The 24,763-nt window shown below is 56.7% G+C and overlaps 2 protein-coding genes across 2 annotated transcripts; one reads left to right on the top strand and one right to left on the bottom strand.

Moving 5' to 3' along the window:
• Nucleotides 1-8,036: 8,036 nt before the first annotated feature.
• On the bottom strand, nt 8,037-12,303 carry LOC132834476 (rho-related GTP-binding protein RhoF-like). Its single transcript, XM_060853384.1, has 5 exons — nt 11,997-12,303; nt 10,479-10,566; nt 9,907-10,016; nt 9,576-9,710; nt 8,037-8,690 (listed from the first exon to the last, which is right to left on the bottom strand). The coding sequence occupies exons 1-5, from the start codon at nt 12,102-12,104 to the stop codon at nt 8,532-8,534; spliced, it is 600 nt and encodes a 199-aa protein (XP_060709367.1). The 5' UTR covers nt 12,105-12,303; the 3' UTR covers nt 8,037-8,531.
• Nucleotides 12,304-20,363: 8,060 nt separating this feature from the next.
• On the top strand, nt 20,364-24,511 carry LOC132834561 (rho-related GTP-binding protein RhoF-like). Its single transcript, XM_060853503.1, has 5 exons — nt 20,364-20,683; nt 22,050-22,137; nt 22,554-22,663; nt 22,860-22,994; nt 23,744-24,511. Exons 1-5 carry the CDS (start codon nt 20,576-20,578, stop codon nt 23,900-23,902), a joined length of 600 nt encoding a protein of 199 aa, XP_060709486.1. The 5' UTR covers nt 20,364-20,575; the 3' UTR covers nt 23,903-24,511.
• Nucleotides 24,512-24,763: the final 252 nt, after the last annotated feature.

Here is a 24,763-nt window from a genome sequence, read left to right as displayed (position 1 = left end):
CCCGTACCCCAACCCCCACCCCGTACCCCCCACCACCACCCCGTACCCCCCCACCCCATACCCCCCACCCCCACCCCTGCCCCGTACCCCCCGCCCCGTACCCCCCACCCCCACCCCGTAGCCCCCGCCCCCACCCCGTACCCATCGGATTAGATTCCCTACAGTGTGGAAACAGGCCCTTCGGCCCAACCAGTCCACACCGGCCCTCCTCAGAGTAACCCACCCTGACCCATTTACCCCTGACGAATGCACCTAACACTATGGGCAATTTAGCGCGGCCAATTCACCCTCAGCCGCACATCTTTGGACTCTGGGGGCAAACCCCCGCAGAGACGGGGGGGGGGGGAGGGGGGGTTGGGGAGAATGTGCAAACTCCACACAGACAGTCGCCCGAGGCTAGAATCGAACCTGGGACCCTGGCAGCATGTGGCTGCCACTGTAGTTTACCGACAGGCCGCAGGATCCGAAGGTATTGGGATGGCGTAGCGAGCGCTTTGGCAAAGGTTTTGGGAACTGAGATTGGGTGGGATCCCGTGTCCCTCCTTTTCTGGGGTTTTCCAAACCTTCCCTCCCTGGATGTACGTGGGACAGAACGGTTTACTGTCCCGTCTTTCTGCGCGAGGAGGAACATCTCGGTGAGCCGGGTATGGGAAAATCCCCCAGGGGTCTGCATTGTCTGGCCGTGGGGACCGTGCCTGTCATTTATAGAGGCCCAGGGGACAAAGAATTCTGTATGAATACGGGCCCACTCAATACTGCCCCCAGTGTTGGGGAACGGTGACGAGATTGCGCTGAGTGTAGTAACTTAATTGAATCTAACTTAAAACCTGGTGTAATTGTGTTTTGTCTGTTTATAATTTTCTTCTTTCCTATTGGTTATTTATTAAATTGTAGTTTTTATAGATACTTTCTTTATTTGTTTTGTGGAGGAACAGAGGGATCTTGGGGTGCAGGTACATAGATCCCTCAAAATGGCCACCCAAGTGGACAGCTGAAAATGTGTTGCTGGTTAAAGCACAGCAGGTTAGGCAGCATCCAAGGAACAGGAAATTCGACGTTTCGGGCATAAGCCCTTCATCAGGAAACGTCGGATTTCCTATTCCTTGGATGCTGCCTAACCTGCTGTGCTTTAACCAGCCACACATTTTCAGCTCTGATCTCCAGCATCTGCAGACCTCATTTTTTTACCCAAGTGGACAGGGTTGTTCAGGAAGCATTGGCTTTCATTAACAGGGGGATTGAGTTTAAGAGCCGTGAGATCTTTTTGCAGCTCTATAAAACTTTGGTTAGACCCCACTTGGAATACTGCGTCCTGTTCTGGTCGCCCTATTATAGGAAAGGTGTGGATGCTTTGGAGAGGGTTCAGAGGAGGTTGACCAGGATGCTGCCTGGACTGGAGGGCTTATCTAACGAAGAGAGGTTGACCGAGCTCGGAGTTTTATCATTGGAGAAAAGGAGGAGGAGAGGGGACCTAATCGAGGTGTACAAGATAATGAGAGACATAGACAGAGTCGATAGCCAGAGACTATTTCCCAGGGCAGAAATGGCTAATGCGAGGGGTCATAGTTTTAAGCTGGTTGGAGGAAAGTATAGAGGGGATGTCAGAGGTGGGTTCTTTACACAGAGAGCTGTGAGAGCATGGAATGCGTTGCCAGCAGCAGTTGTGGAGGCAGGGTCATTGGGGACATTTAAGAGACTCCTGGACATACATATGGTCACAGAAATTTGAGGGTGCATACATGAGGGTCAGTGGACGGCACAACACCGTGGGCTGAAGGGCCTGTTCTGTGCTGTCCTGTTCTATGTTCTATGTTTTAGTGTTTTAGTGGTTTATGGAGTAGATTAGTAGCCTGTGCTTTGCGTTCTGGTTTGTTGTTATGATTATATTGTACAATGCTCATATTAGTTTCATAATTCTCGTGAAAAAAAACTAAAATCTTTTTTTCTATAAAAATATTTATTAAAACAAAGTTTCAGTTGGAGTAAGGCACATTTCAACAGTTATAGGGACACAGAGATGTACAGCGCGGAAACAGACCCTTCGGCCCAACCCGTCCATGCTGACCCAGATATCCCAACCCAATCTAGTCCCACCTGCCAGCACCCGGCCCATATCCCTCCAAACCCTTCCTATTCATATACCCATCCAAATGCCTCTTAAATGTTGTCATTGTACCAGCCTCCACCACATCCTCTGGCAGCTCATTCCATACACGTACCACCCTCTGGGGGAAAAAGTTGCCCCTTAGGTCACTTTTATATCTTGCCCCTCTCACCCTTAACTTATGCCCCTCTAGTTCTGGACTCCCCCACCCCAGGGAAAAGACTTTGTCTATTTATCCTATCCAAGCCCCTCATGGTTTTATAAACCTCTATAAGGTCACCCCTCAGCCTCCGACGCTCCAGGGAAAACAGCCCCAGCCTGTTCAGCCTCTCCCTGTAGCTCAGACCCTCCAACCCTGGCAACATCCTTGTAAATCTTTTCTGAACCCTTTCAAGTTTCACAATATCTTTCCGATCGGAAGGAGACCAGAATTACACCCAATATTCCAACAGTGGCCTAACCAATGTCCTGTACAACCGCAACATGACCCTCCCAACTCCTGTACTCAATACTCTGACCAATAAAGGAAAGTATACCAAACGCTGCCTTCACTATCCTATCGACCTGCGACTCCACTTTCAAGGAGCTATGAACCTGCACTCCAAGGTCTCTGTGTTCAGCAACACTCCCTCGTACCTGACCATTAAGTGTAAAAGTCCTGGTAAGATTTGCTTTCCCAAAATGCAGCATCTCACATTTATCTGAATTAAACTCCATCTGCCCCTTCTCAGCCCATTGGCCCATCTGAGACAAGAAATTTCAAAGTTAATTGTTCACGGGTAAAAGGACTTTGACAAGTGGAAGGCTTTCAGAGAGTGTTGGCGAGTGTTGACTCTGTCCCTGTCAGAGTGAAGGGTAAGGCTGGCAGGATTAAAAACAGGGGAAGGATCATGGGTAATGGCCCTGGGGGGGGGGGGTAAACACTCACTCAGAGACTGAATTGATGATCTCCACCCTGACATTTCAGAGGTTTTGCAGAACCTGTTGACATTAGCTTGACGAATTCCCCATTCCCCTGTAGATCTGACTCCCATCAAAGAGCATCTCTCCAAGACCCCGAGACCTTGCATTGGAGACCATTCCCCTCGATCCCTGACTGTCCATCCAGCTCGATGTCACCAGTCCTTACACGCCTTGCCCTGACTGTGGGGCACAATGAGATGGTGGGGGTGTTACCCTGGTGCAGTGCCTGGGGTTGGTTGGATGGGAGTGGGCCATCTCTGATCTCGAATGGAGACTGAGTGACAAACTGTCAATAACTCCAACCCAGCGAGTGAGCTTCCCCAGAGAGCAGACCAGGAGGTCGGGGTGGAGTGGCCGCACTGTCAGGGGGCAGGGAGTGACCGCACTGTCAGGGGACAGGGAGCAGGGAGTGACCGCACTGTCAGGGGGTCGGGGAGTGGCCGCACTGTCAGGGGGCAGGGAGTGGCCGCACTGTCAGGGGGCAGGGAGTGGCCGCACTGTCAGGGGGACAGGGAGTGGCCGCACTGTCAGGGGGCAGGGAGTGGCCGCACTGTCAGGGGGGCAGGGAGTGACCGCACTGTCAGGGGGACAGGGAGTGGCCGCACTGTCAGGGGGTCGGGGAGTGGCCGCACTGTCAGGGGGGCAGGAGTGACCGCACTGTCAGGGGGCAGGGAGTGACCGCACTGTCAGGGGGACAGGGAGTGGCTGCACTGTCAGGGGGACAGGGAGTGGCCGCACTGTCAGGGGGTTGGGGAGTGGCCCCACTGTCAGAGGGGCAGGGAGTGGCCGCAATGTCAGGGGGGCAGGGAGTGGCCGCACTGTCAGGGGGGCAGGGAGTGGCCGCACTGTCAGGGGGGCAGGGAGTGGCCGCACTGTCAGAGGGGCAGGGAGTGGCTGCACTGTCAGAGGGGCAGGGAGTGGCCGCACTGTCAGGGGGTTGGGGAGTGGCCGCACTGTCAGGGGGGCAGGGAGTGGCCGCACTGTCAGAGGGACAGGGAGTGGCCGCACTGTCAGGGGGGCAGGGAGTGGCTGCACTGTCAGGGGGGCAGGGAGTGGCCGCACTGTCAGGGGGTCGGGGAGTGGCCACACTGTCAGAGGGGCAGGGAGTGGCCGCAATGTCAGGGTGCAGGGAGTGGCCGCACTGTCAGGGGGCAGGGAGTGGTCGCACTGTCAGGGAGCAGGGAGTGACCGCACTGTCAGGGGGCAGGGAGTGGCCGCACTGTCAGGGGGCAGGGAGTGACCGCACTGTCAGGGGGCAGGGAGTGGCCGCACTGTCAGCGGGCAGGGAGTGGCCGCACTGTCAGGGGGCAGGGAGTGACCGCACTGTCAGGGGGCAGGGAGTGACTGCACTGTCAGGGGGCAGGGAGGGCCCTTTCGGGTGAAATGCTGGACAAGACGCTGCAGCAACAACAAGTGCTCCCCGCGGGAAAAGACAGGTTTGTTTTCTACGAAAGGGACAGATGGAGCAGAGGACTGCAGCGTCATTGCTGTGGGGAGGGAGGGCGGGTGAGCGGATACCAGCAGGATGTGATCATTAACTGTCCATACCACAAGGTGCTGCCTGTAACACCTGTTCCACAATCATTTAAAAATAGCCCAACTCCCATCTCTGGAAACCTGCCAACACCAGGTTTCGAATCTATTCTGGTAAACCACAGGACTGACAGGTCATCAACCAGCCAGCCAGAGACTTCCAGGGACTCTCCTCAATACGGAGATAGGGTCAGGAGGAAATAAAGTCACAGAGAGAGAGAGGGAGAGAGAGGGACAGGGAGAGAGAGAGAGGGACAGGGAGAGAGAGAGAGAGAGAGAGACAGGGAGAGAGAGGGACAGGGAGAGAGAGAGAGAGAGAGACAGGGAGAGAGAGAGAGACAGAGAGAGAGACAGAGATTGAGAGAGAGAGAGAGAGAGAGAGAGAGACAGACAAAGAGAGACAGAGAGAGAGGAGATGGGGAAGTGTACTAGGTTGTGTGGAGTTGGTACAGTGTTCACTCTACCCAAGGCCCCAGGGTAGCGCTGGTTGTCTGCCTCAGTGCCCTCTGTGATCCTGTGCAGGAGTCACCAGCCCAAGAGAGTGGGCACTGTCGGAGGGTGAGTGCTGAGGGAGTGGGCACTGTCGGAGGGTCAGTGCTGAGGGAGTGGGCACTGTCGGAGGGTCAGTGCTGAGGAAGTGGGCACTGTCGGAGGGTCAATGCTGAGGGAGTGGGCACTGTCGGAGGGTCAGTGCTGAGGGAGTGGGCACTGTCGGAGGGTCAGTGCTGAGGGAGTGGGCACTGTCGGAGGGTCAGTGCTGAGGGAGTGGGCACTGTCGGAGGGTCAGTGCTGAGGAAGTGGGCACTGTCGGAGGGTCAATGCTGAGGGAGTGGGCACTGTCGGAGGGTGAGTGCTGAGGGAGTGGTCACTGTCGGAGGGTCAGTGCTGAGGGAGTGCCGCACTGTCGGAGGGTCAGTGCTGAGGGAGTGGGCACTGTCGGAGGGTCAGTGCTGAGGGAGTGCCGCACTGTCGGAGGGTCAGTGCTGAGGGAGTGGGCACTGTCGGAGGGTCAGTGCTGAGGGAGTGCCGCACTGTCGGAGGGTCAATGCTGAGGGAGTGGGTACTGATGGAGGGTCAGTGCTGAGGGAGTGGGCACTGTTGGAGGGTCAGTGCTGAGGGAGTGGGCACTGTCAGAGGGTCAGTGCAGAGGGAGTGCCGCACTGTTGGAGGGTCAGTGCTGAGGGAGTGGGCACTGTCGGAGGGTCAGTGCTGAGGGAGTGCCGCACTGTCGGAGGGTCAATGCTGAGGGAGTGGGTACTGATGGAGGGTCAGTGCTGAGGGAGTCTCTGGTGACATTGTCCCTTTAAGAGTACATTGAGATTGTGTGGCGTTGTCACTTTAAGATGAATTGGTGAACGTCGCCCTCTTTCAGTTCCCCTGAAGTGTGTCCCCGAGGGTGGTGTGATTCTGTGTGACCACTGCCCTCAGGCTGGTCACCCTGCCCAGGCCGGGAGGGGCTGTATGTCCTTGTTGCCATGGTTACCTCTGCCTTTAGGTGTGTACTGTACCATAGCCACTCAGTAAGGATCATGGGTAATGGCCCTGGGTGGATGGACTCATTCAGTGAATGGATGAGCGATCTCCACCCTGACATTTCAGAGCAATAACAGAGAGGTATAACACAGGAAGTTGCCCTTTAACCCTCCGAGTTTCTGCTGGGCATCATGCCCTGACTAAACTGAAATAAAACACACCGTCTGCTGTCATTCGGCCCGTCTCCCTCTATCCCTCCCTGTTCATGGAACCATCCAGACCCCTCCTTGATGTCACCGATGGACACGCTCCCACCTGCTGTGGTGGCCAGATCTTTGGAGCTTTCACTCCCCCAACCAACGCCAGTCCCTTCATCTCCGCGGAGTCCCATCAAAGTCTGTCTGTCCATGAAAAGCCAGCTCTCCAGGTCCCTGACCTCGCCGTCACAGCCCATCATTCTGCAGCCCAGATCCACTGAAGGCTAACTCTCCAGGTCCCTGCCCTTCCCATTAAAGACCGTCTCTCTAGACTCCCATCTGTCCCTTCCAGGACCATCCTCCGATATCCCGAACCTCCCATCAATCCATATTCCTCTTGACCCCTGACCCACCCCGTCGACCCCTAGCCCAGCAATCGAACAGGTCTCCTCTCGTTCCATCCCCCCCTCCCTCTCCTGCCCTGAGCTGGGTATTAGGAGATATTCTTCCACTGGGGCAACAGTTATAGAGTCATGGAGATGTACAGCAGGGAAACAGACCCTTCGGCCCATCCCGTCCATGCTGACCCAGATATCCCAACCCAATCTAGTCCCACCAGCCAGCACCCGGCCCATATCCCTCCAAACCCTTCCTATTCATATACCCATCCAAATGCCTCTTAAATGTTGTCATTGTACCGGCCTCCACCACATCCTCTGGCAGCTCATTCCATACACGTACCACCCTCTGGGTGAAAAAGTTGCCCCTTAGGTCTCTTTTATATCTTTCCCCTCTCACCCTAAACCTATGCCCCTCTAGTTCTGGACTCCCCCACCCCAGGGGGAAAAGACCTTGTCTATTTACCCTATCCATGCCCCTCATGATTTTGTAAACCTCTATAAGGTCACCCCTCAGCCTCCGACGCTCCAGGGAAAACAGCCCCAGCCTGTTCAGCCTCTCCCTGTAGCTCAGACCCTCCAACCCTGGCAACATCCTTGTAAATCTTTTCTGAACCATTTCAAGTGTCACAACATTATAATTTAGATTAGATTCCCTACAGCGTGGAAACAGGCCCTTCGGCCCGACAAGTCCAAACCGACCCTCCGCAGAGTAACCCGCCCAGAGCCATTTCCCTCTGACTTGATCATGGCCAATCCAGCGGGGGCTGCACATCTCTGGCCTGTGGGATGAAACCGGAGCACCCGGAGGAAACCCACGCAGACACGGGGAAGAGTGTGCAAACCCCACACACACACACACACACACACACACACACACACACACAGTCGCCCCGGGGCTGGAATCGAACCCCCAGGGCGCTGTGAGGCAGCAGTGCTAACCCCTGGGCCACCGTGCTGCCCCTGAGAGGCAAGGCCTGTGTGGAGTAACTGGGAAAGGAGGTGGCTGATGGGATATTAGGTGAAGTTTGACCAAAAAGTATGAAGGCAGAGTTGGATGCTGGAAGACTGGGTGATGTGTACATTCAGAAGGGTACAGGGGGAGAAGGCTAGATTCGGGATTCGATATCTTGTGTTCTGACAATCGGACCAGGCCCCATTGGTCAGAGGTGGATATTATGGGCTAGGTTTATATACAAGCCTTGCCACCCAACCCTCATTAATGGGGGAGTAAAGCTGTGAATCGTCTGCATTATCATCTTTATTAGATCCAGTCAGTGACCGAATGGATTCCAAACCCGTCCATCGAACTCACAGCATTACAACTCAACACATTCCTATCGGTTCAATGGGTCAGCTCAAGTCCAGGCCGGCTTCAGGCTTTCCCAGAGAAACGGGCTGTGTCACAATAAAGTCACTCAAAGTTATGAATACAGAAAGGGAAGTTCAGGAAGGATCGCGTTGTCCTCGGCTTTCAGAATGACTCCCATTTCTTCACAGGCCGCTCTGGGGGGGGTCACGGTGAGGAATCAGGCCAATCCAGCACCAGGCCAAGAATGGAGCCTGGGCCTTTCCTGCTCTGAGTGCCCGTGCAGCAGCTCCACCTGTTTCAGGCTGAGTCAGCCTTCGGCCTAATTGGAGCCTGCGATGTTTGTGTCCACACGGACAGGAGGGTGGGATGGGGAATCCAGTCAGGTCCCCGCTGTCTCGCTCCGGCCTAGCGGTTACAGAGGGCCTCGGTGCTTTTCCTGGAGACAGCTGAAGGGTGAGCCCCATCAATCCAGGTCCCTCTCAGTGTGGGCTCCAATGGAGGAGGAAGGTGGTTTCTCCGTGAGTCTATCCAGGACCCAGCTGCTCTCCTCACTAGGACACCCGGCAGCCCATGGTAGTCTTCCTTGTCTTCCTACATCCTCCCAGAGCTGCCAGAGTGGCTTCGCGGAATGTCTCCAACACCTTCTCCTCCAGCTTCGCGGAACATTCTAGAAAGCCGGACGCCTGTATCCGATCAGCCATAGTCTGTCCCTGGAAAGCAGTCAGATGGACATTGGTAATCTCACAATCCAGTACACACCTCAATCCAACCGTCTCCCCCACCCCCAGGAGCAGGAACCCTGGCTGGTGATCCACCCCCCCACTCTCTCTCTAACCCAGGGATCACTGGGCAGTGATCAGGAGCAGGAACCCTGGCTGATTTCCCCCCTCTCTCTCTCTCTCTAACCCAGGGATCACTGGGCAGTGATCAGGAGCAGGAACCCTGGCTGATTTCCCCTCTCTCTCTCTCTCTCTCTAACCCAGGGATCACTGGGCAGTGATCAGGAGCAGGAACCCTGGCTGATTTCCCCCTCTCTCTCTCTCTAACCCAGGGATGACTGGGCAGTGATCAGGAGCAGGAACCCTGGCTGATTTCCCCCCTCTCTCTCTCTCTCTAACCCAGGGATCACTGGGCAGTGATCAGGAGCAGGAACCCTGGCTGATTTCCCCCCTCTCTCTCTAACCCAGGGATCACTGGGCAGTGATCAGGAGCAGGAACCCTGGCTGATTTCCCCTCTCTCTCTCTCTCTCTCTAACCCAGGGATCACTGGCAGTGATCAGGAGCAGGAACCCTGGCTGATTTCCCCCCTCTCTCTCTCTCTAACCCAGGGATCACTGGGCAGTGATCAGGAGCAGGAACCCTGGCTGATTTCCCCCCTCTCTCTCTCACCCAGGGATCACTGGGCAGTGATCAGGAGCAGGAACCCTGGCTGATTTCCCCTCTCTCTCTCTCTCTCTCGAGGCCAGTGTCCTGTCCAAAGGCTGGAACACCAAGTTGCCTCAGCCTGAGGGCTATCTTGGTGGGGAGGGTGGGCTGTGTGTGTGGGGGAGCAGGGTCGTGTATGAGCTGTGTGTCCCCTCCATCGCAGCGTGTACCTGGGTGAAAGTGATGGCCTTTTCTCCCCTCCTGGCCAGGTTGCGTTGACAGATCTTGTTCATCCTCAGGTCAGTTTTACAGGCCACAAGGATAACCGGGGTCTGGGGACAGATGTGTCTGACCTCAGGCAGCCACTGTATTACACAGAGACACAACACAGGTTAGTAACATGGGGCTGGACAAGGCCATTCAGCCCCTTCCCCAGCCTGTCCCACAGGGGGGAACAGCACCAGGCCATTCAGCCCCTTCCCCAGCCTGTCCCACAGGGGGAACAGCACCAAGCCATTCAGCCCCTCAGTTCCAGTATTTGAAAGATAAAGTTTGACGTACCCGTCTCATCACATTCTGAAAGCTGATTGGATTGCTGACATCATAACAAACCAGCACCACATTGGCTCCTTTGTAGCAGAGTGGGCGGAGCCTATCATAATCTTGTTGTCCTGTTGGAGGAAGGGGACCTTGTGTCAAACCAGCTGATTGAATCGGTCCCCTTTCCCCATTCCCCTCCCCATCGGGACCCGGAGAGATCACTCCGCACGGACCGTACACCAGGGACTGGCCCTTCAGCCCCTTCCCCCAGCCTGTCCCACAGGGGGAACAGCACCAGGCCCTTCAGCCCCTTCCCCAGCCTGTCCCACAGGGGGAACAGCACCAGGCCCTTCAGCCCCTTCTCCAGCCTGTTCCACACGGGGACAGCACCAGGCCATCCAGCCCCTTCCCCAGCCTGTCCCACAGGGGGGAGCAGCACCAGGCCATCCAGCCCCTTCCCCCAGCCTGTCCCACAGTGGGGAACAGCACCAGGCCATTCAGCCCCTTCCCCAGCCTGTCCCACAGGGGGAACAGCAGGAGGCCATCCAGCCCCTGAGTCCGTCCGGGTACCTGACTGCAGCCTGTATACTGACCTGCTGTATCCCACAGACTGATGTCCAACAGGAAGCTCCCACAGCTGAGGTTTGCTGAGAATATATCGGAGACGGTGGGGAAGTAGGTCTGGGAAACAGAAGGTAGAGCTCCGTGAGTAACCCGTCCCTCAGAGCGGACAGGATCGTGACTGTCTGTGACTCCTTCCCTCTCCCTCCCTCCCTCCCACCCTCTCTCTGTCACTCACACACTCTCACTCTCACACCCTCTCTGGCTGTCTCACTCTCTCACTATCTCTCTCTCCTTCTCCCCTCTCTCAGCCACACTCTCTTACTCCCTTGTTCTCTTCCCCACTCTCACTCACACTCTCTCTGTCTCTCTCCCCTTCCCTCTCCCTTAACATCTCTGTGATTTTTGTTCTCTCTGAATTCATTCAGTCTCTTTCTTTCTCTCTGTGTCTCTCTCTGTATCTCTCCCTCCCCCCTGTCTCTCCCCCCCCCCCCGTCTCTCCCCCCCCCCCGTCTCTCCCCCTCCCCCCGGTCTCTCCCTCCCCCCGGTCTCTCCCTCCCCCCCGTCTCTCCCTCCCCCCCGTCTCTCCCTCCCCCCGGTCTCTCCCTCCCCCGGTCTCTCCCTCCCCCTGTCACTCCCAGTCAATCTGGTCAACTTAACTTTGAAAGGATTGATTTTCTTGTTGGCAGTTAATGTGGAGGGAGAGACAGGGGGGCAGGGAGAGACAGGGGGGCAGGGAGAGACAGGGGGGCAGGGAGAGACAGGGGGACAGGGAGAGACAGGGGGGCAGGGAGAGACAGGGGGGCAGGGAGAGACAGGGGGGCAGGGAGAGACAGGGGGGCAGGGAGAGACAGGGAGGCAGGGAGAGACAGGGGGGCAGGGAGAGACAGGGGGACAGGGAGAGACAGGGGGGCAGGGAGAGACAGGGGGGCAGGGAGAGACTGGGGGACAGGGAGAGACTGGGGGACAGGGAGAGACTGGGGGACAGGGAGAGACAGGGAGGAGGGAGAGACTGGGGCAGGGAGAGACGGGGAGGGAGCTGGGAGACTCTGGGAAGGCTCTCCATGCAGCAGAGCAGCCTCAGGTGGAGGTAGTGACCACCTCGAATCAATCATGAGGGAGTTTCCCTCGAGTTAATTCAGAGGGACAGCACCGAGTGAGTGACCAGAGGGTCCCAGACTGAAGGGGTTTGGGGAGAGAACAGGAGTCTGGGGGGGTGGGACTGGGGGGAATTGGGGACACAGTGTGTTAATGTGATGGGGAAGGTGCTGCCTGGGAGGGAGCGGGTGTAACAGGTACCCCCCCCCCCCCCCCCCCCCCCCGGGAGGTGGGGGGGGAGCGGGGTATTGGAGACACACTGGCGAGGGGGAAGGGAGATGGGGAGGGAAGGGAGGCTGAGGGGGGGAGGAGGTTTACAGAGAAACCGCAGAATGGGGGGGGTTACAGGAAAGAGCAGGGGGATTTCGGGGGTGGGTGGGTGGGGGGGTGAATGTTCTAATCAGAGATGCTTCTGATGGCGCCCGGGAAAGGGGACTGAACGACGAGCTTACCTCCGGGAAATGTCCCTCAGCAAATACTGTCTGCAGAGAGGTCTTCCCACATCCTCCATCTCCAACAACCACCATCTTCACAGCCTGTTTATAGCAGCAACAATCCATTACCCAGCGAGAGGGAGGGAGGGTGTCTCTCTGTGTGTCTGTGTGTGTGTGTGTGTGTGTGTGTGTGTGTGTGTGTGTGTGTGTATCTCAGAGTGAGGACGGTGAGGGTGAGAGAGTGTGAAACCCCAACAGATCCCCAGTACAGACGGTGCCCGCGTGGGGGAGAGAGAGTGAGTGTGTGTGTCTGATCTCTCTCTCTCTCTCTCTCTCTCTCAGTCTGAGATGCAGAAAGACTTGCTGCTGGCTTTTGTACCAGAGTCTGAGTGGGACGTCCCAGAGACACTCCCTAACCCCATGGCCCACACCCACTGCCTTTATCCAGCGCCTACCTTCTCCTTTGAGGAATGGTGAGGGCAGAGAGAGAGAGAGAGGAGGCCTGAGCCTGTCCCTGGAGTTTCCAGCTGTCTGGGGGACAGACACTGCTCTAAGTGTAGTCAGGGAAGGCAGGGACACAGGTACATACAGGGGACTGTCAGTACCCCAGCCCCCTCAGCACTGGGCACAGCCTGGGATCACTCCGGCTTTGGGTGGGATGGGAAAGGCATTAGGGACACTGACATCGGGAGAACAAGCAGTTCCGTGCCCCCACACCCCCCCCCCCACACACACACACACACACACACACACACACACTCCCACCCTGACGGACTCCCCCAAAACCCTCCCTCTCTGTCTCTCTCTCTCTGTGTAATGGACTGGGCACTGTCGGAGGGTCAGTGCTGAGGGAGTGGGCACTGTCGGAGGGTCAGCGCTGAGGGAGTGGGCCCTGTCGGGGGGTCAGCGCTGAGGGAGTGGGCACTGTCGGGGGGTCAGCGCTGAGGGAGTGGGCCCTGTCGGGGGGTCAGCGCTGACGGAGAGGGCACTGTCCGAGGGTCAGCGCTGAGGGAGTGGGCACTGTCCGAGGGTCAGTGCTGAGCGAGTGGGCACTGTCCGAGGATCAGTGCTGAGCGAGTGGGCACTGTCGGGGGATCAGTGCTGAGGGAGTGGGCACTGTCGGAGGGTCAGTGCTGAGCGAGTGGGCACTGTCAGAGGGTCAGTGCTGAGCGAGTGGGCACTGTCGGAGGGTCAGTGCTGAGCAAGTGGGCACTGTCGGGGGATCAGTGCTGAGGGAGTGGGCACTGTCGGAGGGTCAGTGCTGAGGGAGTGGGCACTGTCGGAGGGTCAGTGCTGAGGGAGTGCCACACTGGCAGAGGGTTAGTACTGAGGGAGTCTCTGGTGACATTGTCCCTTTAAGAGTACATTGAGATTGTGTGGCGTTGTCACTTTAAGATGAATTGGTGAACGTCGCCCTCTTTCAGTTCCCCTGAAGTGTGTCCCCGAGGGTGGTGTGATTCTGTGTGACCACTGCCCTCAGGCTGGTCACCCTGCCCAGGCCGGGAGGGGCTGTTTGTCCTTGTTGCCATGGTTCCCTCTGCCTTTAGGTGTGTACTGTACCATGGCCACTCAGTAAGGATCATGGGTAATGGCCCTGGGTGGATGGACTCATTCAGTGAATGGATGAGCGATCTCCACCCTGACATTTCAGAGCAATAACAGAGAGGTATAACACAGGAAGTTGCCCTTTAACCCTCCGAGTTTCTGCTGGGCATCATGCCCTGACTAAACTGAAATAAAACACACCGTCTGCTGTCATTCGGCCCTTCTCCCTCTATCCCTCCCTGTTCATGGAACCATCCAGACCCCTCCTCGATGTCACCGATGGGCACGCTCCCACCTGCTGTGGTGGCAGTGTGTTCCAGGTTCCTACCCCTCTCTCTGTGATAAATTACCCTTGTACGTCCCCTTTAAACTTTCCCCCTCTAATCTTGAACCAGTGACCCCGCCCCTGCCGCCCCATTGTAATTGAGACTTCAACCCTGGGAAATTGCCTCTGACGATGCCACCCGTTCCATGCCTCTCATATTGTTGTTGTCCTTTATCAGCCGCTATCCTTCCAGCGAAAACAGTCCCAGTCTCGTTAACCGTTCCTCGTAGCAGATCCCCCTGGAGACCGGGGGCCATCCTGGTGAACCCTCTCTGCCCCCCCCCCTCCAAACCTTTAACCTCCTTCAGGGAGAGTGATGACCAAACCTGTACCCCATACTCCGGGGGGGGGGCCTGGCCCGGTTTATACCGGTGTGGTCTGGTTTGACAGATCTTGCACACCGTACCCACCATGATGGGGATACGCAGGGCCCTGGGCCTTCCTAACCACCTTGGCCATCTGTGTTTGCCATGTTTCGGGGAACCCCGGGGCAGCACGCCCAGATCCCTCTGCGTGGTCAAGGATTCTGTCCCTTTCCCTACAATTCACACCTCAACGTGAACCTCCAAATTCCATCTCCTCGCCACAGCCTGGGTTCACACCACCCGCCATTTCTGTGCCAAGTCGTGGATCTGTCTCTATCCTGTTGAATCCTTTCACTATCAACAACTCCAGTCATTTTATTCCATCTGCAAACGTCCTAATCAGACCACCCCCATTTCCCTCCAGGTCATTTATCTCTGTGACAGTAACCTGAGACTGATCCCTGCGGAACGTCACTACTTACCGGTCTCCATACTGAAAAGCACCCTTCCACCATTCCCCTCGTCCCTCTCTGACTCAGCCAGCTTTATATCCGTCTCGCTAGCCCACCCCAAGTATCCCACGTGACTCTAGTGTTTGGACCAATCTCCCGTGCAGGACCTGACCCAAGGAGCTGACTGAAATCTGTGTCAATGACAGCCTTCCCTCATCAATAATCCTGAACACCTCTTTGAAAGACTCGGTCAGATTGGTGAGACCTGACCTTCCCTGGATAAAACCCTGCTGCCTTTCACTGAGGAATCCATTTCCTTCCAAAAGGGCAGCTGTCTTCCCCAAGAGCGTCCCCACCATCGGCACACCGGCCGATCATATCCTGGATAATCCCTGCCTCCTTCCTTAAACACGGGAACAACATCGGCTAATCTCCGGAACAATGCCTGTGGTCAATGAGGATATGAAGGTATCTGCTCAGACCCCAGCTATTTCCTCCCTTGCCTCTCGCAGGAACCTGGGGATAGATCCCGTCTGGCCCTGGGGACCTCTCTACCTTCATGTAGTTTGGAGAAGTGGTTCCAGGATCCATTGGAGAGAGAGAGAGAGAGAGAGAGAGAGAGAGTGACTGGGATACTGGCAGCAGTCCCTGGGGAAGTTGGGGGTAGCAGGAATCCCATCAGATATACTCTGAAATGTGAAACTCCCCAGAAACATTCTGAAGCTGACCCAGGAAATTCGATCCAAACACCTTGATTCCCAGCAGTCACGGTGACTCCTGCACAGGATCACAGAGGGCACTGAGGCAGACAACCAGCGCTACCCTGGGGCTTTGGGTAGAGGGAACACTGTCCCAACTCCACACAACCTCGTACACTTCCCCATCTCCTCTCTCTCTGTCTCTCTCCCTGTCTCTCTCTCTCTCCCCCTGTCTCTCTCTCTCTCTCCCTGTCTCTCTCTCTCTCTCTCTCTCCCTGTCTCTCTCTCTCTCTCCCTGTCTCTCTCTCTCTCCCTGTCTCTCTCTCTCCCCCTCTGTCTCTCTCTCTCCCCCTCTGTCTCTCTGTGACTTTATTTCCTCCTGACCCTATCTCCGTATTGAGGAGAGTCCCTGGAAGTCTCTGGCTGGCTGGTTGATGACCTGTCAGTCCTGTGGTTTACCAGAATAGATTCGAAACCTGGTGTTGGCAGGTTTCCAGAGATGGGAGTTGGGCTATTTTTAAATGATTGTGGAACAGGTGTTACAGGCAGCACCTTGTGGTATGGACAGTTAATGATCACATCCTGCTGGTATCCGCTCACCCGCCCTCCCTCCCCACAGCAATGACGCTGCAGTCCTCTGCTCCATCTGTCCCTTTCGTAGAAAACACACACACACACACACACCCATTTCAGTGCTGAGAGAGAGGGCACTGTCAGAGGGTCAGTGCTGAGGGAGTGGGCACTGTCAGAGGGTCAGTGCTGAGGGAGTGGGCACTGTCGGAGGGTCAGTGCTGAGGGAGTGGGCACTGTCGGAGGGTCAGTGCTGAGGGAGTGGGCACTGTCGGAGGGTCAGTGCTGAGGGAGAGGGCACTGTCGGAGGGTCAGTGCTGAGGGAGTGGGCACTGTCAGAGGGTCAGTGCTGAGGGAGTGGGCACTGTCGGAGGGTCAGTGCTGAGGGAGTGGGCACTGTCGGAGGGTCAGTGCTGAGGGAGTGGGCCCTGTCCGGGGGTCAGTGCTGAGGGAGTGCCGCTCTGTCAGAGGGTCAGTGCTGTGGGAGTGCCGCACTGTCGGAGGGTCAGTGCGGAGGGAGTGGGTACTGACGGAGGGTCAATGCTGAGGGAGTGGGCACAGTCGGAGGGTCAGTGCTGAGGGACTGCCACACTGGCAGAGGGTCAGTGCTGAGGGAGTGGGCATTGTCGGAGGGTCACTGCTGAGGGAGTGGCCGCACTGTCAGGGGGCAGGGAGTGGCCGCACTGTCAGGGGAGCAGGGAGTGACCGCACTGTCAGGGGGCAGGGAGTGACCGCACTGTCAGGGGAGCAGGGAGTGACTGCACTGTCAGGGGAGCAGGGAGTGACTGCACTGTCAGGGGGGCAGGGAGTGGCCGCACTGTCAGGGGAGCAGGGAGTGGCCGCACTGTCAGGGGGCAGGGAGTGACCGCACTGTCAGGGGGCAGGGAGTGACTGCACTGTCAGGGGAGCAGGGAGTGACTGCACTGTCAGGGGAGCAGGGAGTGACTGCACTGTCAGGGGGGCAGGGAGTGACTGCACTGTCAGGGGGGCAGGGAGTGGCCGCACTGTCAGGGGGCAGGGAGGGCCCTTTCGGGTGAATTGCTGGACAAGACGCTGCAGCAACAACAAGTGCTCCCCGCGGGAAAAGACAGGTTTGTTTTCTACGAAAGGGACAGATGGAGCAGAGGACTGCAGCGTCATTGCTGTGGGGAGGGAGGGCGGGTGAGCGGATACCAGCAGGATGTGATCATTAACTGTCCATACCACAAGGTGCTGCCTGTAACACCTGTTCCACAATCATTTAAAAATAGCCCAACTCCCATCTCTGGAAACCTGCCAACACCAGGTTTCGAATCTATTCTGGTAAACCACAGGACTGACAGGTCATCAACCAGCCAGCCAGAGACTTCCAGGGACTCTCCTCAATACGGAGATAGGGTCAGGAGGAAATAAAGTCACAGAGAGAGAGAGGGAGAGAGACAGGGAGAGAGAGAGAGGGACAGGGGGAGAGAGAGAGAGACAGGGAGAGAGACAGAGAGAGAGGAGATGGGGAAGTGTACGAGGTTGTGTGGAGTTGGGACAGTGTTCCCTCTACCCAAAGCCCCAGGGTAGCGCTGGTTGTCTGCCTCAGTGCCCTCTGTGATCCTGTGCAGGAGTCACCGTGACTGCTGGGAATCAAGGTGTTTGGATCGAATTTCCTGGGTCAGCTTCAGAATGTTTCTGGGGAGTTTCACATTTCAGAGTATATCTGATGGGATTCCTGCTACCCCCAACTTCCCCAGGGACTGCTGCCAGTATCCCAGTCACTCTCTCTCTCTCTCTCTCTCTCTCCAATGGATCCTGGAACCACTTCTCCAAACTACATGAAGGTAGAGAGGTCCCCAGGGCCAGACGGGATCTATCCCCAGGTTCCTGCGAGAGGCAAGGGAGGAAATAGCTGGGGTCTGAGCAGATACCTTCATATCCTCATTGACCACAGGCATTGTTCCGGAGATTAGCTGATGTTGTTCCCGTGTTTAAGGAAGGAGGCAGGGATTATCCAGGATATGATCGGCCGGTGTGCCGATGGTGGGGACACTCTTGGGGAAGATAGCTGCCCTTTTGGAAGGAAATGGATTCCTCAGTGAAAGGCAGCAGGGTTTTATCCAGGGAAGGTCAGGTCTCACCAATCTGACTGAGTCTTTCAAAGAGGTGTTCAGGATTATTGATGAGGGAATGCTGTCATGGACACGGATTTCAGTCAACGCCTTGGGTCAGGTCCTGCACGGGAGATTGGTCCAAAAACTAGAGTCACGTGGGATACTTGGGGTGGGCTAGCGAGACGGATATAAAGCTGGCTGAGTCAGAGAGGGACGAGGGGAATGGTGGAAGGGTGCTTTTCCGTATGGAGACCGGTAACTAGTGACGTTCCGCAGGGATCAGTCTCAGGTTACTGTCACAGAGATAAATGACCTGGAGGGAAATGGGGGTGGTCTGATTAGGACGTTTGCAGATGGAATAAAATGACTGGAGTTGTTGATAGTGAAAGGATTCAACAGGATAGAGACAGATCCACGACTTGGCACCGAAATGGCGGGTGGTGTGAACCCAGGCTGTGGCGAGGAGATGGAATTTGGAGGTTCACGTTGAGGTGTGAATTGTAGGGTAAGGGACAGAATCCTTGACCACGCAGAGGGATCTGGGCGTGCTGCCCCGGGGTTCCCCGAAACATGGCAAACACAGATGGCCAAGGTGGTTAGGAAGGCCCAGGGCCCTGCGTATCCCCATCATGGTGGGTACGGTGTGCAAGATCTGTCAAACCAGGCCACACCGGTATAAACCGGGCCAGGCCACCCCGGAGTATGGGGTACAGGTTTGGTCATCACTCTCCCAGAAGGAGGTTAAAGGTTTGGAGGGGGGGGGCAGAGAGGGTTCACCAGGATGGCCCCCGGTCTCCAGGGGGATCTGCTACGAGGAAAGGTTAACGAGACTGGGACTGTTTTCGCTGGAAGGATGGCGGCTGATAAAGGACAACAACAATATGAGAGGCATGGAACGGGTGGGATCGTCAGAGGCATTTTCCCAGGGTTGAAGTCTCAATTACAAGGGGGCAGCAGGGGCGGGGTCACTGGTTCAAGATGAGAGGGGGAAAGTTTAAAGGGGACGTACAAGGGTAATTTATCACAGACAGAGGGGTAGGAACCTGGAACACACTGCCACCACAGCAGGTGGGAGCGTGTCCATCGGTGACATCGAGGAGGGGTCTGGATGGTTCCATGAACAGGGAGGGATAGAGGGAGACGGACCGAATGACAGCAGACGGTGTGTTTTATTTCAGTTCAGTCAGGGCATGATGCCCAGCAGAAACTCGGAGGGTTAAAGGGCAACGTCCTGTGTTATACCTCTCTGTTATTGCTCTGAAATGTCAGGGTGGAGATCGCTCATCCATTCACTGAATGAGTCCATCCACCCAGGGCCATTACCCATGATCCTTACTGAGTGGCCATGGTACAGTACACACCTAAAGGCAGAGGTAACCATGGCAACAAGGACATACAGCCCCTCCCGGCCTGGGCAGGGTGACCAGCCTGAGGGCAGTGGTCACACAGAATCACACCACCCTCGGGGACACACTTCAGGGGAACTGAAAGAGGGCGACGTTCACCAATTCATCTTAAAGTGACAACGCCACACAATCTCAATGTACTCTTAAAGGGACAATGTCACCAGAGACTCCCTCAGTACTAACCCTCTGACAGTGCGGCACTCCCTCAGCACTGACCCTCCGACAGTGCCCACTCCCTCAGCACTGACCCTCCGACAGGGCGGCACTCCCTCAGCACTGACCCTCCGACAGTGCCCACTCCCTCAGCACTGACCCCCTGACAGTGCCCACTCCCTCAGCACTGACCCTCCGACAGTGCCCACTCCCTCAGCACTGACCCTCCGACAGTGCCCACTCCCTCAGCACTGACCCCCTGACAGTGCCCACTCCCTCAGCACTGACCCCCTGACAGTGCCCACTCCCTCAGCACTGACCCTCTGACAGTGCCCAATCCATTACACACAGAGAGAGAGACAGAGACAGAGAGGGAGGGGGAATGGGAGAGTCAGTCAGGGTGGGAGAGAGAGAGAGTGTGTGTGTGTGTGTGTGTGTGTGTGTGTTGGGGGGGGGGTGTGGGGGCACGGAACTGCTCCTACTCCCGAGGTCAGTGTCCCTAATGCCCTTCCCATCCCACCCAAAGCCGGAGTGATCCCAGGCTGTGCCCAGTGCTGAGGGGGCTGGGGTACTGACAGCCCCCTGTATGTACCTGTGTCCCTGCCTTCCCTGACTACACTTAGAGCAGTGTCTGTCCCCCAGACAGCTGGAAACTCCAGGGACAGGCTCAGGCCTCCTCTCTCTCTCTCTCTCTCTCTCTGCCCTCACCATTCCTCAAAGGAGAAGGTAGGCGCCGGGTGAAGGCAGTGGGTGTGGGCCATGGGGTTAGGGAGTGTCTCTGGGACGTCCCACTCAGACTCTGGTACAAAAGCCAGCAGCAAGTCTTTCTGCATCTCAGACTGAGAGAGAGAGAGAGAGAGAGAGAGATCAGACACACACACTCACTCTCTCTCCCCCACGCGGGCACCGTCTGTACTGGGGATCTGTTGGGGTTTCACACTCTCTCACCCTCACCGTCCTCACTCTGTGAGACACACACACACACACACACACACACACACACACACACACACAGACACACACACAGACACACAGAGAGACACCCTCCCTCCCTCTCGCTGGGTAATGGATTGTTGCTGCTATAAACAGGCTGTGAAGATGGTGGTTGTTGGAGATGGAGGATGTGGGAAGACCTCTCTGCAGACAGTATTTGCTGAGGGACATTTCCCGGAGGTAAGCTCGTCGTTCAGTCCCCTTTCCCGGGCGCCATCAGAAGCATCTCTGATTAGAACATTCACCCCCCCACCCACCCACCCACCCCCGAAAGCCCCCTGCTCTTTCCTGTAACCCCCCAATTCTGCGGTTTCTCTGTAAATCTCCTCCCCCCCTCAGCCTCCCTTCCCTCCCCATCTCCCTTCCCCCTCGCCAGTGTGTCTCCAATACCCCGCTCCCCCCCCACCTCCCAGGGGGGGGGGGGGGGGGGGGGTACCTGTTACACCCGCTCCCTCCCAGGCAGCACCTTCCCCATCACATTCACACACTGTGTCCCCAATTCCCCCCAGTCCAACCCCCCCTGACTCCTGTTCTCTCCCCGAACCCCTTCAGTCTGGGACTCTCTGGTCACTCACTCGGTGCTGTCCCTCTGAATTAACTCGAGGGAAACTCCCTCATGATTGATTCGAGGTGGTCACTACCTCCACCTGAGGCTGCTCTGCTGCATGGAGAGCCTTCCCAGAGTCTCCCAGCTCCCTCCCCGTCTCTCTCTCTCTCCCTCTCCCTCCCTCCCCGTCTCTCCCTCCCCCCCCGTCTCTCCCTCCCTCAGTCTCTCCCTCCCCCCTGTCTCCCCCTCCCCCCGTCTCCCCCTCCCCCCGTCTCTCCCTCCACGTTAACTGTCAACCAGAAAATAAATCCTTTCAACATAAAGCTGACCAGATTGACTGGGGGAGCGAGAGAGTGGGGGGGAGCGAGAGAGTGGGGGGGAGGGAGAGACTGGGGGGGAGGGAGAGACTGGGGGGGAGGGAGAGACTGGGAGCGAGGGAGAGACAGGGGGAGGGAGTGACCGAGGGGGAGGGAGTGACCGGGGGGGAGGGAGAGACTGGGGGAGGGAGAGACTGGGGGGGAGGGACAGACTGGGGGGGAGGGAGAGACTGGGGGGGAGGGAGAGACAGGAAGGGGGAGATACAGAGAAAAAGAGAGAGACTGAATGAGTGAGTGAATGAGACAGAGGGGCAGAGAGAGGGACAGGGAGAACGAGAGTCACAGAGAGAGAAGGGGAGAGGGAAGGGGAGAGACAGAGAGAGAGTGTGAGTGAGAGTGGGGCAAAGAACAAGGGAGTAAGAGAGTGTGGCTGAGAGAGGGGAGAAGGAGAGAGAGAGTGAGGCAGACAGATAGAGAGAGTGAGAAAGTGACTGAGAGAGGGGAGAAAGATCGAGAGATAGTGAGAGAGTGAGACAGCCAGAGAGGGAGTGAGAGTGAGAGTGTGTGAGTGACAGAGAGAGGGAGGGAGGGAGGGAGGGAGAGGGAAGGAGTCACAGACAGTCACGATCCTGTCCGCTCTGAGGGACGGGTTACTGACGGAGCTCTACCTTCTGTTTCCCAGACCTACTTCCCCACCGTCTCCGATATATTCTCAGCAAACCTCAGCTGTGGGAGCTTCCTGTTGGACATCACTCTGTGGGATACAGCAGGTCAGTATACAGGCTGCAGTCAGGTACCCGGACTGACTCAGGGGCTGGATGGCCTCCTGCTGTTCCCCCTGTGGGACAGGCTGGGGAAGGGGCTGAATGGCCTGGTGCTGTTCCCCACTGTGGGACAGGCTGGGGGAAGGGGCTGAAGGGCCTGGTGCTGTTCCCCCTGTGGGACAGGCTGGGGGAAGGGGCTGAAGGGCCTGGTGCTGTTCCCCCTGTGGGACAGGCTGGGGGAAGGGGCTGAAGGGCCTGGTGCTGTTCCCCCTGTGGGACAGGCTGGGGGAAGGGGCTGAAGGGCCAGTCCCTGGTGTACGGTCCATGCGGAGTGATCTCTCCGGGTCCCGATGGGGAGGGGAATGGGGAAAGGGGACCGATTCAATCAGCTGGTTTGACACAAGGTCCCCTTCCTCCAACAGGACAACAAGATTATGATAGGCTCCGCCCACTCTGCTACAAAGGAGCCAATGTGGTGCTGGTTTGTTATGATGTCAGCAATCCAATCAGCTTTCAGAATGTGATGAGACGGGTACGTCAAACTTTATCTTTCAAATACTGGAACTGAGGGGCTGAATGGCCTGGTGCTGTTTCCCCTGTGGGACAGGCTGGGGAAGGGGCTGAATGGCCTGGTGCTGTTCCCCCCTGTGGGACAGGCTGGGGAAGGGGCTGAATGGCCTTGTCCAGCCCCATGTTACTAACCTGTGTTGTGTCTCTGTGTAATACAGTGGCTGCCTGAGGTCAGACACATCTGTCCCCAGACCCCGGTTATCCTTGTGGCCTGTAAAACTGACCTGAGGATGAACAAGATCTGTCAACGCAACCTGGCCAGGAGGGGAGAAAAGGCCATCACTTTCACCCAGGTACACGCTGCGATGGAGGGGACACACAGCTCATTCACTACCCTGCTCCCCCACACACACAGCCCACCCTCCCCACCAAGATAGCCCTCAGGCTGAGGCAACTTGGTGTTCCAGCCTTTGGACAGGACACTGGCCTCGAGAGAGAGAGAGAGAGAGGGGAAATCAGCCAGGGTTCCTGCTCCTGATCACTGCCCAGTGATCCCTGGGTTAGAGAGAGAGAGAGAGGGGAAATCAGCCAGGGTTCCTGCTCCTGATCACTGCCCAGTGATCCCTGGGTTAGAGAGAGAGAGGGGGGAAATCAGCCAGGGTTCCTGCTCCTGATCACTGCCCAGTGATCCCTGGGTTAGAGAGAGAGAGAGAGAGAGGGGGGGGAAATCAGCCAGGGTTCCTGCTCCTGATCACTGCCCAGTGATCCCTGGGTTAGAGAGAGAGAGGGGGGAAATCAGCCAGGGTTCCTGCTCCTGATCACTGCCCAGTGATCCCTGGGTTAGAGAGAGAGAGAGGGGGGGGAAATCAGCCAGGGTTCCTGCTCCTGATCACTGCCCAGTGATCCCTGGGTTAGAGAGAGAGGGGGGGGAAATCAGCCAGGGTTCCTGCTCCTGATCACTGCCCAGTGATCCCTGGGTTAGAGAGAGAGTGGGGGGTTGGATCACCAGCCAGGGTTCCTGCTCCTGGGGGTGGGGGGGACGGTTGGATTGAGGTGTGTACTGGATTGTGAGATTACCAATGTCCATCTGACTGCTTTCCAGGGACAGACTATGGCTGATCGGATACAGGCGTCCGGCTTTCTAGAATGTTCCGCGAAGCTGGAGGAGAAGGTGTTGGAGACGTTCCGCGAAGCCACTCTGGCAGCTCTGGGAGGATGTAGGAAGACAAGGAAGACTACCATGGGCTGCCGGGTGTCCTAGTGAGGAGAGCAGCTGGGTCCTGGATAGACTCACGGAGAAACCACCTTCCTCCTCCATTGGAGCCCACACTGAGAGGGACCTGGATTGATGGGGCTCACCCTTCAGCTGTCTCCAGGAAAAGCACCGAGGCCCTCTGTAACCGCTAGGCCGGAGCGAGACAGCGGGGACCTGACTGGATTCCCCATCCCACCCTCCTGTCCGTGTGGACACAAACATCGCAGGCTCCAATTAGGCCGAAGGCTGACTCAGCCTGAAACAGGTGGAGATGCTGCACGGGCACTCAGAGCAGGAAAGGCCCAGGCTCCATTCTTGGCCTGGTGCTGGATTGGCCTGATTCCTCACCGTGACCCCCTCCCAGAGCGGCCTGTGAAGAAATGGGAGTCATTCTGAAAGCCGAGGACAACGCGATCCTTCCTGAACTTCCCTTTCTGTATTCATAACTTTGAGTGACTTTATTGTGACGCAGCCCGTTTCTCTGGGAAAGCCTGAAGCCGGCCTGGACTTGAGCTGACCCATTGAACCGATAGGAATGTGTTGAGTTGTAACGCTGTGAGTTCGATGGACGGGTTTGGAATCCATTCGGTCACTGACTGGATCTAATAAAGATGATAATGCAGACGATTCACAGCTTTACTCCCCCATTAATGAGGGTTGGGTGGCAAGGCTTGTACATAAACCTAGCCCATAATATCCACGTCTGACCAATGGGGCCTGGTCCGATTGTCAGAACACAAGATATCGAATCCCGAATCTAGCCTTCTCCCCCTGTACCCTTCTGAATGTACACATCACCCAGTCTTCCAGCATCCAACTCTGCCTTCATACTTTTTGGTCAAACTTCACCTGATATCCCATCAGCCA

This window comes from Hemiscyllium ocellatum, chromosome 40, assembly GCF_020745735.1.
Source record: "Hemiscyllium ocellatum isolate sHemOce1 chromosome 40, sHemOce1.pat.X.cur, whole genome shotgun sequence".
NCBI classification, from domain to species: Eukaryota; Metazoa; Chordata; class Chondrichthyes; order Orectolobiformes; family Hemiscylliidae; genus Hemiscyllium; species Hemiscyllium ocellatum.
The sequence above is the reverse complement of the archived record's forward strand: the minus strand, read 5'-3'. Positions and strand labels throughout refer to the sequence as shown.